The sequence below is a fragment of the Oryza glaberrima genome, chromosome 4, assembly GCF_000147395.1.
Source record: "Oryza glaberrima chromosome 4, OglaRS2, whole genome shotgun sequence".
Classification (NCBI taxonomy): domain Eukaryota; kingdom Viridiplantae; phylum Streptophyta; class Magnoliopsida; order Poales; family Poaceae; genus Oryza; species Oryza glaberrima.
Genome location: NC_068329.1, coordinates 13,831,846 through 13,845,184, shown reverse-complemented (window position 1 = coordinate 13,845,184; position 13,339 = coordinate 13,831,846). Strand labels below are relative to the sequence as shown.

At 41.6% G+C, this 13,339-nt stretch overlaps 1 protein-coding gene across 1 annotated transcript; it reads right to left on the bottom strand.

Annotated features, from left to right (window-relative positions):
• Positions 1-841: 841 nt before the first annotated feature.
• Positions 842-7,899, bottom strand: LOC127771594 (kinesin-like protein KIN-12A). The gene is made up of 16 exons (XM_052297523.1): positions 7,499-7,899; positions 7,254-7,406; positions 6,583-6,666; positions 6,361-6,483; positions 6,216-6,275; positions 6,075-6,128; positions 5,907-6,002; positions 5,294-5,389; positions 4,466-4,611; positions 3,828-3,977; positions 3,609-3,738; positions 2,840-3,499; positions 2,648-2,746; positions 2,417-2,569; positions 1,571-2,302; positions 842-1,286 (listed from the first exon to the last, which is right to left on the bottom strand). The coding sequence occupies exons 1-16, from the start codon at positions 7,847-7,849 to the stop codon at positions 984-986; spliced, it is 3,390 nt and encodes a 1,129-aa protein (XP_052153483.1). The 5' UTR covers positions 7,850-7,899; the 3' UTR covers positions 842-983.
• Positions 7,900-13,339: the final 5,440 nt, after the last annotated feature.

Below are 13,339 nucleotides of genomic sequence, written 5' to 3'. Positions count from 1 at the left end.
TGGGCATTAATCGGCCGGCCGGCAAGGGTTCAAAGGTGATTGCCATGGCTCAACGAACACACGACCAAGCACAAGTCCTCAGATGGTTTAAATGATCGATGTGGCCTATCAGTCCATGCAAACTTGAGGTTTTTCCGATTTTAATTCGTGATGGAAAGAGCATAGTTTATGGAGAAAGAGAAGGTAGAGGATCAAATGGTTTTGTGTTTCTAGCTCAGATTAAAACAGTGCAAACTAGTTATTATAGGAATATACTGAACTCAGACTTCACACTTGTATTTCTGTGCATAGAGACTAGAGAGAATGACACAAAGAACAATAAGTGTCCTTTCAAACCTCATATTTTTTTATGTAACTAGAGGAAACCGTAGTGAAGAAAAATTGTCAGTACTAGCATTGGGAGATAGTCCTGTACACTCCACTGCACAGAATAGGACGCTCCAGCAGCGACAAACTTAGCTGTAGGCAGGTTCAAATTAAATTGAAAGCATTCATATAATGAATCTTGTAGCATTTCATAAGCATATAATCTCGTGCGGAAACTAGCTGAAGAAAAAAAAAATATTGGACCAAAGAAAAACCTCAAAATTGAACAGCAGTGAAAAGGAACAAGAGTTCAGGGGTTCAGCAGTGGCAACAGAAACAGATTATGTAAGGACCAAACATTGTGAGATGAAGTACCTGTTGACATGAACATCTTTGCAACTTACTGACAAATTGTAGAGTCATGATAAATCACAGGAACATGAACATCGTTGTTGCTCTTGTCATATGTAAAGTGTCCATCTGAATTTACAAGACAGATCAATACAACCTCTTTTTTTTTTGGGGGGGGGGGGGGGGGGGGGGGGGGGGGGGGTGGGAATCCGAAGAATCTCGCCGCGCCCTCCTCACAAGACAGTGAAGAGGCGCTGGTGGTACAACATGCAATGCTAGCAATACAAAGGTACAAAGAACTGAACAAAACAGTGTGCAAATCATCATCAGATGTTACATTTGTCGTACCCGGAGAACCACGAGTTGAGATCGGTGCTCTTGGAGACCTCAAACGACCCGCCCTGCTGGTTGAACTCCTCCCGCCATTGCTGGTCACCAGGGCTCCCAGCCGTGTCATACTTTGCAGTCTCCATGTCGCAAGCTTCAATGGCCAGAGTAGTTTCTTGATGATGAGAGGATTCCGAGAGGCGCTGGTTTAGGGCAACGATTTCCTGGTCGTAGTTCTTTTTCAAGTTATCAATCTCCTGGTACGCTTTCTCCGTCTCCTGCTCTGCCAACAATGCTCGCCTCTGCAACAAATAAAGACAACTGTAAGCATAACTTGGAAGAAATGGTAACATAGCACATATAGAAATACAGGGAAAATATGTAACAATCAACAAGGTAAGCTGGCAAAAGCACGCTTGAACTGCGATACGGCACTCTCAATCTGCATTTTCTTCCTAATGTTAGGTGTCATCTAAAATTTATAATTATGTCATAATATGTCAATTATCTATATCAAGTGCATTGCAAGCAGCATACTGACAAATATGTTGGAATATAGATGCATTTGAGCATTGGAAATTCATACCTGGGCAAGTGCTTCTGCTTCCTCAGCCTCTTTCAATCGTACAAGTAATTCACCAGCTGCTTGAACAGCTTCAGCAGTATCCCCTAGCTGGTCCTGAAGGCCTTTGTTTTCCGCTCTCAGAACTGCCATTTCGGCAGCAAGGGAATTGATGAACCGCAATTCAGCACCCTTGACACCAGCTTTTGCAGCTCTCGCCTTCACATCTTCAACACCCTCACGGATCTTCCTATGCATTGCGAGCAAACCAATGTGTCTCTCCTCAAGTTCAGCATACTGTTCCAAGATTCTAGCATGTCCTTGCATTGCTGTTTGTAATGCCTCCTTTACTTCCTCCGAGCACTTCTTTTCAGACTCCAATTCTGACCGCAACCTTCCTACAAGAGATTTATTTGCTTCAAGTTCAACTCTAAGTTCTTCTGTGAGAGTTACCCATTTACTCTCAGCTTCAGCCCAATCTGATGTGTCCACAGCATTAGTATCACCATCAGCATCATTTGTTACAGGTGAAGGACCAACGCCCTGGGACAATTGCACTGGAGGCCAGAGCCTGCGAATCGATGCTGATGACGAAAGCATAAAATGCAAATGACTTTTTAGATCCTGTATCTCTTCTTGTAGAACTTCCTTCTCATCAATGTAATTCCGGCACAGCTCCAGTTCCTCCTGAAGTCTCTTTAGCTCGATTTCAGCACGTAGAAGTTCAGGATGGTTTTCATATTTCTGTTGGAGTATCTGTTTGCATCAGTTTAAGGAAATTAGCCAATAAGAAAGTTATGACTTAAAAAATATAAGCTGTGGTACACATTGTAGGAAATGAAATGGATGGGAAGTTCAGTGAAAGGCAACCTTGTGCTCATTCATAAGAGATAGATACTCCTCATTGATAAATTCTTCTGTTGGTAAAGTTCCATCCATCAGACTTTCGAGCCTAGCAATTTTGCCTTCTCGTGTTTGGGCAATAACTGCATTGCACTCGCGTTCGTGCTTGTATTGTTGTACCTGCAAGCAGGATGACTAAGACAGCAGAACAGAGAAAACACATAGTTAATTGTTAAAGAATAGAGTTAAGGCACCTACCAAACGATTTAGCTGTTGGATTTCAGCAGCTTGCTTTACACACTGTTCATCACGTGCCATCTCTCGCCTGATTGCTCCAGCCAAGACCTTCTCCACAGCCTATACAGACAAATATTATTTGTAAATGCTGATATTGTAACTTTAATAAGCTGGCATAAAAAATGCATATAAATATCTTTTGTTTAAACTTACTTTCAGAATTTGTTGCTGTTTTGGTTCATCACGTGTTATTCCTGCATCATATTGTACTAATTGCAGATCCCTGCATGCATTGGGATCATTGCTCACGGTAGCAGAAGTCCCAAGTACATGAGAAGAAATTAGAGCCAAAGGGTTGTCTCTTGCTTCAGATTCTTCTGGCTCAGTTTGGATCGCTACATCAACCTTGCAAGGCTGAACATCCACAATTCTAGCATTGAACCCAACTGATGCTCTCCTCCAAGCTCCATTGTTTTGATGATTTTCTATGACTTGAAGCCCTCTCTGTATACTGGCAGCAAGATTTAACTTATATCTGTCATCAGAGCATGACCTTTTTGTTGGCATGAGATTCTCCCCATCAAAAACATCAAGGGAAGTGCCACCATTAATTTTCAATGAAGCCTGTAATTCTTTACATTCTTTATCTCCAGGAGGAGATATTACCATATTGTCTTGATTATAGGGCTTCTCAACATCATTCTCATCGATTTCCATTTCCACATCACCACTATCTTCATGGATAGTTTGGAATGTTGTAGGACGACTCAAACTCATTTTGAGTAGATGCAGACTACGCCTAGCATTCCATCCAGTGGAAAAACTGCCGTTGCTTCCATCTGAACCTCCAGACTTCATTCGATGAAGTTCATCCTGCAATGTAGTCATAGCATACAGAAAATAAGACACTAGTGGACAACTTGAGTCAGAACAACAAAACATTACGGAGACAACAAAGTCAACAACAAGAACGCGATTATACCTTTAACTGCCTGATCTGCTCACGCAGCATGTTGACATCTTCTTCCTTTTGTTCATTGACAACAGCATTGTTTTTTATAGATTTTGCACGTTGAGCAAATCTAAGAGTGCTTAATGTTTCACTCTTACAGCTGCATTACAATATTGAAAATACAGTCAGGAGTCAGGACAAATATATAAAAAGAAGAGAAAAGTGGCTTTTGGTTCTACTTGGTAGTACCTTTGAGAAGGCGAAACAGCACAAATCATTGCAAGTTTGGCATTGCCACCCAGTGATTCTTGCAATAGAAATGTCAGCTTTGAATCTCGATATGGAACATGCCTTTGTTTTCCAGACTGTGATATTTCTGCCAATATGTTGATCAAATTTCTGCAGTGGCCAAAAGCATAAAAATAAGATTCTCCATCTCACCACATTTTGACTAATCAAACTAAAGCACACTACATTTTGAAATAAATGTATATTTTAATTCATTCTGTGCTAAACATTTCGTCTTGATAACACGGTGTTTCTTTCCATGATTAACCCCATTACCCACTCAGTTAATGCTTTATAAACTAGCAATCAAATAAAAAAACTCTCTGCACAATAGATATATCATTTATATAACTAATATCGGTTATCGGTTTGTGCCCAAAACAATAGACATGTATATAATAAACTAGCAATCAGATGAAAAACAAATCTGATATGTTGTGAGCAAGAACAGAACTGTAGCTTTATATCAGTAACAAAAAGATGATAATGACAGTAGACTTCACAAAACATAACTTCCAAGACTATATCAGGACAAAGATGGTCAGATTATGTGTTAAATAAACCTTTATCTTTAGTGTTATGTATAAACAGAACCATACCCAAGTTGTGAAAGTGAGCGGTTTATATTTCCTGCTTCTTTTAGGCGATCACCAAATGCATGGGTTAACTTTTGTCGTTCTGATCCAGCTAGATCTACTAAGTTGATCCGGCTTGTTCTTGTGCTGTTTGAGCCATCCTCCAGATTCTATAGAACAATAACAAGGCATTAAAGAACAAAGAAATTCAAAAGTAGAACTAGCAACAGTTTAAGAGAACATGTTTACTATTATTTGGATTGAATAATGCAACCGGTTGGCCCATTATCATTTTATCCATGCAACGAAAATCATGGGATAATACGATCACAACAAAATATGGATGACTACATAAGACAACGGCGAAGAAAAGAATGCAAAAGAGAAACATCCTATTTATATAAGCAACGGAAGCTCTTCTTCTAGAAGTTGACAGTCCGTATCAAAGTTGAACATGTGCAGCTACAATATTGAAATTTGCATATTGCATAGTGCAAACACAGTCAAACAAGTGCCATAAACAGAATATTGTGTTCCATGACAATTTTATCATACTCAAAGAAACAGGATGTGATGCTGGGAGAAGAAGAGTTATATGCCTAAACTATCCAAATGTGCCTTCAAGGCTTCAAGCTATCAGGGATCACACAAGCATCTACATTTGGCATTTGGCGTATGCTTCAGCAGAATGAAATAAACTATAAATAAGATGCAGACAGGTGAAGTGGAAAACCCACTCGGAACAATTATCAGCTCACATAAACAGGATAAGATACAGCATCACGATCGCTAGGAAAAGGACATGACCAAATAAAAGTTGAAAGTACATGATAGTATGATTAATAGAACTACCTTTGATTCAGACTTGATGACACATGTAAAAACGCAATGTGAGCGTGAGCTGTCTGCATTTGCGCTTGTTGCCCCGGTCCTCCGATTTGAGAGGCCCTGCAACATATGAATTAATCAAAGTTCCTAAATAGAAGAGGAAAGAATATGCTCTATGTGTATGGGCAGGTACTGGAAATAACAATTAGGAAGAAATAAGCATGCAGCTCGTCATTAATTTTTTAGAACAACTATGCAGCATCTGCTAATCTTTGTCTCATAAAAATCGTCTTGTTGCAAATGCTGCATCATTGTTATTTCTAGATGCTACACTGTCTTGGAAGAAAACAAGAACTCAGGTAAAGTAAACATTCTCCACTGCCCGCAGAATTAACAAGGACACGTTATATGCCAGATAAGACATTAAACAAGACGAAATCTTACACATAAATAAAAGGCAAAGTATTTTAGCTCAGAATAATCATAACAGTGAATTATTTTAGCTCAGAATAGGCACGTCTGACAGCGACAAGTGACAAATTTAACTCTATTAGAAATTAGGATCAATATTCAACAGCACAAACATATGAGAAACATATCAGCAAATCTTTAGACGACAACATTGACGTGCATGTACCTTCACCAACAGTTGCGTTACATCCTTTGTAGTGAAAACTAACTCCTTTGTCAATGATTCAACATAGACACAAGCAGTTCTAACATCCTCTCTAATCTGCAATTCAACAGGTCATATTGGTAAATCACCTGAAAAGCTATGCTACTAAATTTTGTAATTTAATTTCACCTGAAGACTTTTAGGTGATGGGTCTAGCAAATCAGTAATCTGCTCATTGTAAATCTGCAAATTACAACCAGGAAGAATTACATTTTCTATAGAAAACAAGAACAATGAAAATATGCCTTAGGTTCTAAGAATAGCAATTGCCTCGAGAAAAGAACAAACGCAATGGTAAGTTAGCTCTTTGTCTTCATGCTTTCCTTGTTCCTGAAAATAGAACAGCAAGAGTCAACTTCAACTCATAAAAAACTCACAACAGAATAGGCAGCTTAGAAAAAGTTCATGAGATTACTTCTTTGATACGAGAGAACAACTGCTCAAAGACACGGGGCGTCAGCCCCCTCTCGCTGCACGTTGAGTCTTCTGACAGTGCTGACAAAGGGCCCCACATTGTGTAGGTTTTCCCACTGCCAGTCTTTTCAAGATGATCAGATGAAAAGAGGGTGAGCATAAGTCAATATGTTTCTGATGACCAGCTATAAGAGTTAAATGTTTGGTTTAAGGTAATAATCACCTGGCCATAGGCAAATATTGAGCTGTTGAACCCAGATAAGCAATTTTCAACAAGTGGCAGCCCGACAAGCTTGAAGATATCCTCCTATAAAAGTCCCAACAAATATTCAATCAAGCCATTAGCCACCAGAATTACACAGTAGAACTAACAAAAGTTAGTCAAATTATATAGAGTACGCAGATAACTATCATGGTATGATCAACCAATAGCAAACATAGACATAATGTTGAACTCAACAAACTTAAACACCCACCCCCAGAACAGTTACAATTCTAACGCAGTAACCTTAGCCCCGAACATAAATGTACTATATCATAAGGGTGCAGAAAATAAAACAATAGTACACATAACATTGAATTCAATAAATCTGAATCACAACCCCCCAAAAGATTACAGTTCTAACGCAGGAACCTTAGCACTGAACATAAATGTACCAGATCTTAAGGATGCTAAAATCACAAAATGGATGGAATTCCAGCATATATGTTACATAAAACCACCACTCTGGTATCAACTCACACATAAGCACTTAGGGTGTGGGGAATCTAAGTTAACGTTTAACCGCTAATGCGCTGAATACACTGAAAGTCCCCTAAATTTTAGCTAATCCACAACCTTTACAAGCACATCAAAACAGAAATTACCCCCAAATTTACACCAATCTCACTCACCTGAGTGGACACCTCGTCGGCGACCGCGTCAAACGTGAAGTCCTGCCCCTGGATCGCGACCGAGTTGGTCGCCGTCTTGCGAACGCACAAGTCCGGCGCCCGCGCGTCCTCCTCCTCCTCCACCCGGCACTGCGGCCGTATCCTCACCACCACCTGCAACACCAACCCCCCACACCGATCAAGCCAGATCCAGCGCCCCGACCACCGCACGAAACCCGGAAACAAAAAACCCTAGCCACACACACCTGGACTCCGGAGTCGGGCGCGGGGCCTCCGCCTCCGCCAGCAGCAGCAGCAGCGGCACCGCCGCTGGAGTCGGCGGCGGCGGCGGGGGAGACGTCGAGCTTCCGCTTGAGCGGGTTCGAGGAGGGGGGCCGCGGGGGGAGGAGGCCCCGGTTGCGGTTCCCGAGCGGCTTGGCGGAGGAGGTCGGGGAGCGGAAGGGGGAGTGCCCCGCGGGAGACGACCCCGGGTCGACGTTCTCCTTGGGGACGCGGCGCCGCGACGGGGGCGTGTCCCCGCCTCCGCCGCCGGCGGAGAGCGAGGGCGGCGGCGGCGTGGCCGGGTGGCGGCCGTGCTTGGAGAAGAGAGACCTCATGGCCCAGCGAGAGAGAGAGAGAGAGAGACGTTGCAGAGAGAGAGGGAGAATTTGAAATTTTTCGAATGTGAGAAGGGAAGGGGTGGGGAATTTTCAATTTTTGGAATCGGGATGGATGGGATCTGGCCTTGGGCGGTGCGTCTGTGTCGCTGTTGGGTGGGGCCGGATGGGTGGTCAACTGGGGGTAGTCACCCAGCTGGTGGGCCCGGAGGGACACGTGTGGGTCCCACGTGACATGGGCTGTGGGCTCTATAGGTTTGTACTCGTCTACAGTATGAGGCCCGCGCGGCCCAACTTGGTTGTGGTTTGACCGTTCGAGGCATAGTAGAAAGGAATAAGTTCACTTCGGGCCCCTCCTGTTTAACGTCGAGTATGAATTACGTCATTCAATTGTAATACTGTACTAGATATGACGTATTACTTAACTTACAAAACCGGTGTACCCAAGGATCCAGGATAATACAGTGATAGTTCTTTTTGCTAGCGAGTAGGCCCCACATGTCGGCGATGAACTCTTCCTCCTCTCTCTCCCCATATGACCTCTCTTCCCTCATCTCTTAGATTATCATCAAGCCTTCAAGCGGTGGCTGACATGAGGGCAGCGAGCAACGGGAGAAGGGGGGCAGCCAATAGAGAGAGGCAACCAATGGGGGGTGGTGGCCAATGAGAGGTCGGCGAGCGACGGATAGAAGGACAACCGTTGACTAGGAGATAGGCGGCCTACAACAGGGGCGGCGACCGATGGGAGGACGGCAAGCGGTGGGGTGAAGGATAGCCTTTGCACTTAGAGAGAGACAGTGGCTGCGAACTAGAAGGGCGATAGGTGACATTCTTTGCCCTCTCTCCCTTGTCTTCACCGTCCGTCACCAGGCCTTTGAGCAATGATGGGAGGGCGATTAGTGGTGGGCAAAAGGACAACAGCTGACAGGATGGCGACAAGCGGCAGGGAGAAGGGCGGTTGCCAACAAGCCACTTGTTTTTCATGGAGGGGATGGTTGGGCGAGCTCCGGGAGGGAGGGGGAGCTTCAGGTTGTTCATCGGTGACGTTCTGCGCCCGATGCGCAACCACTACCTAATCGTCTTTGCCTTGTAGGAGAACCCGTCACCAGTGATCTGTGGTTCCCGCGTCACCTCGTTCAGTGTTACACAAAGGAAGTAGGGCAGCACGTTGTCGTTGCCATTCAACGACGACCATGCCCTCCTCAGTGCTGTGCTCATCGCCGCCTCTAGTAACCGACGCGCTCCTGCCAACTCATCCTCTTCCATGTTGCAACATTTCAACTCGAGGAGCACCATTGCGTCCCCTCCTGCTAGCGGTTGCCCTTCTTCCCATCGTTCGTCGCCCTCCTCCCAGCCTAAAGAGGGATGGGTAAGAGAGGGGAAAGAGAGAGAGAAGAAAGAAGAGTGGGTCGCTAACATGTGAGGCCCACCCGTCACGTCAACCCAAACCAAGCACTATACTGCCCTGGGATCTCGAGTACACTGATTTTGCAAGTTGACAGACGTATTATATCTGGTATTTGTAGTTCAAAGACGTAATTCAAACTCGACTTATTTGAATTCCTAGTAGAAAAGGTCGGACCGGCCACCGAACCGTCTGGATGTCTAGTTCATTAGTCGAGCGGTCGGACCGCGGGTTCAGACTATTATTTAGTTCATGATTTTCTCTTTGCTACGTCGCTGCCTTCTCCTTCTCCGACATCGGTAGGGGGGGGCAGCACACAATCGGCGGCGTGATTGATACTACCTCCATCACTGTATGATGTTGGTTAGTTCAAAATCATGAAAAAAGAAAATCAGTGAGAGGGTATAATATTGTCGCTGGTAGTTTTATGCTTCTATATTACTCCCTCCGGACTAATAATACTTGTCGTTTTGGACAAGGGTGAAGTCAAACTTTACAATATTTGATTATGAATCATTTTTAAAATATTTGTCTTTCAAATATGATGACTACATGTATATATTAGTCTTAAAAAGTACTTTAATATGATCATATATTTGTTAACAATTTCATATATATTATAATGAAAAATAATGGTCAAAGTTGTTTTTTTGGAGACCGTGTTCTTGTCCAAAACAACAAGTATTATTATCAACCTGGAGGGATTATTATTGTCACTGGTGGTTTAACCATAAACCGTCACCGAAAACCAACGGCGGCACACACTGGTAGCGGTGATTGAAAAAAGTCGTCGTGTCGTAAAACAAGACGAGGCAACTCTACTTATCATCGGTATGTGGGAAGCGACTTGGATTGGGGCGATCAACTCCTGATTGGATCATTTGGAGGTTTATTTATAGCATCTACGGCCCCCATAACCTACGGAGCTTTGTCTGCTTAAGAGTTGACGGTTCAGATCCAACGTTACGTGTCTACACAGGAGGCGTATACTCATATCCCATGACTCGAAAGAGCTATACATAGCTGATAGCTCCTGCTTCTGCATTAGGGCCCCCGTTCCAAGAAGATGCATTGTCACCGTCTGAAAAAGAAAAGTTAAGTGTATGAATCGTATGATTTATTTATAAACTTGTGGGTGTGATGTGTTACCTAGGTTCACAATATCCTAGCATGTGAATTCAGATCACAGAATTTGTTGAAGTATGTCATTTCAGTCTTAAATTACCATGGCCTCATCAAGATCATACGTGACGCTGACGTAACATAGGCCACATTGGTGCCGATATGGCATCATTACTATCTGTAATTTGAAGAAGTAAACAAGGATAAGTAAGCTTAAAATTTAGTTTATTTCTCCTTGCATTTGGACACATGAGAACGCACACCAACTATTTAGGGCATTCACAATGCAACGACGAGGATAGTATCCATAAAATTAAATAAGTTGTCACATACGATAAAATATAATTTGACAAGTGAGTGATCTGATCTGCATGAGACGTAGTTTTTATGCAATATTCAGAAATACGAGAGAAGTACCATTAAATTCGAATATGAATTAGTATTGTTTGTATTGGAAAAGTACTGTGTAGTACTGATGAAAACATTACTGGCTCGGATATGATCAAGCTTACGTCTCATCAATAAGCTAAAGGTGCGTACGTTCTATATTAGGTTTACTTATTATATGTTTGAACAAATGCTATTGCACAATGAGTTTTGTATCTTCGCGTTTAGAGAAATACTTGTATGGGTGAAGAAAAAGAGAGCGGGCTCATTAAGTGTTTGGATGATCAAAGAAGTTGATTGAGGCCAAACCAAGATATTTCCCAAGTTTATTCGTACATCACCACATCATTTTGGTCCACGAACCTAGCTACTGATCAAGAAGGACTCTTAGAACCCATAATTACTTATTGAAAAGCTTATGGAGTCTACTTTCAGATGGTTATGGTCCCACGTCAAAATTTCTCCTTGTTTGCCAGGAATCTGCAAAACAAGTCATATACCTCATCCACTTCGAGTATGATTTAGGTCTTGTGCCTTGTAATTGTATTGTGCACTAACTCCAAGGGGTGGACAGCTAACTCTAGGATGTCTCCAATCATACTCCCTCTATCCCTAAATGTTTGACGCCGTTGACTTTTTTAAACATGTTTGACCATTCGTCTTATTCAAAAAATTTAAGTAATTATTAATTATTTTTCTATCATTTGATTCATTGTTAGATATACTTTTATGTATATATATAGTTTTATGTATTTCACAAAAGTTTTTGAATAAGACGAATGGTCAAACATATTTAAAAAGTCAACAGTGTCAAACATTTAGGGAAGGAGGGAGTATTTATTTAGTAGCTGCCATCGTTTAGAGTTAAGTTTTGTTTAGATTATTCTGTCATTACAGTTTCGTTGCGATTCATCTTATATTTGTAATATATTCAGATTGTATCTTATACTCTCTTGCTTGTGTTCTCGATTCGCTTGCAGAAGATAGCCTTATCGGCGAGGTCAATCGTGTTCTGGCTCGGGTGATAACCAACGAAGGGGTGGTGTAGTGATTGCGAGGGGTTGATTATCCTGATTAGAGTGTTTCATCCAGTATCTAATGGAAGATCGGGATACTAGTCCTCATCAAGTACAGTTTCGTCATGATATAGAAAATGTAGATACTATTGTTGTGTTTGATGGCCCTTAAGCACGCATGCAAAGATTGTGTTGGATGTATGTGTTTGCCCGTGACACAAGGCTCCAGAGAAGAGAGAGCCCACCTGTAGATACTTGTAGCTAGTGCAGTGGTAGTAAGCAGGGATTGGCCACATGCAGCTGGTGGGCTAGCTCATGCATGCATCGCTCTTGGCCTCAATTGCTACGTGTTGATCTGATTTAGCTATAGCTTTAGCCTTGTTGTCATGGGTGGAGGTGGTGTTGTGGACTGTTTTGACCTAGCTTAGGGGTGGCTTGCAAGGAACCCCTAAGAACCATCCCACGCATCCTTCATTATGCATCATTCAAATCACAATAGTTTATATTGGGAAACTTCCTGTGAGAATTATGCTCAGATCGGAAAGTAAGCTCGGGGCAATTAGCCGGTTCGCTTCTCAGGGAATAAACTCAATTAGCATATAATTAACTAAACATTATGATTATTATGTATTTAAAAATATATTTATATACTTTTTTAAAAAAATACATCATTTATCAATTTAGAAAACACGTCCACGATAATCTATGTAGCAATGGGTCCAAAAAAAAATAGAGCCTCAGGCTCATGAGTTTAGTTAAAACCGGCTTCAACACTTTGTGCGTCCGAAGTGAACCAAACTCAAGAGTTCCCTTATCGTTAGGAGGGATAGCCTGAGGTAAACTTAAAATTTTTTTTTGACAGACCAACATATTAACTTTTTATTCAACTTCCGAAAACTTGGTTAGGTTATTACCATACATACATTTATCCGTGATAACTCTTTTTGAGATATAATATAGTACGTACTTACTATGTTGAATCTATTATTAAATTGTGGTGAACTTGTTCAATGTATATATGCCCGTGATAACTCTTTTTTAAGATATAATAAACAATATTTTCTTATATATGTTTGTATATATTCTCTCATATTTCTTAAACTAGAGGTAAAAAGGTCATTTTAAATCCCCCTTGCTGACATGGCACTCTAGGTAGGAAAAATATCTCTCTCATGTGGTGTTTGTGTAAAAAAATTTGCAAGAGTGGCACTCCGTAAGAGTGGCAAATAGTTAAAAACCCCCGCTCGCGAGAGTATGTACGATCTAATTCCTCTTTATCCGTTTCAAATTAAATATCGTTTTAACTTTTTTTTTAACTTTTAATCATTCGTTTTATCTTAAAAAAAATAGTGTAAATATATAAAAAGATAAGTTATATTTAAATTACTTCTTTTATAATAAAGCAAGTCATATATAAATAAAGAGTAATTTTATAATCTTTTTTCAATGAAATGAATAATCAAACGTTTGGAACGAACTTAGAAGGAAGAGTATTTTGGAAGTACAACTCCGCGGTCTATATATAACGGTGCCGCGCTTGCCCAGCCCAGCAGCACAGCA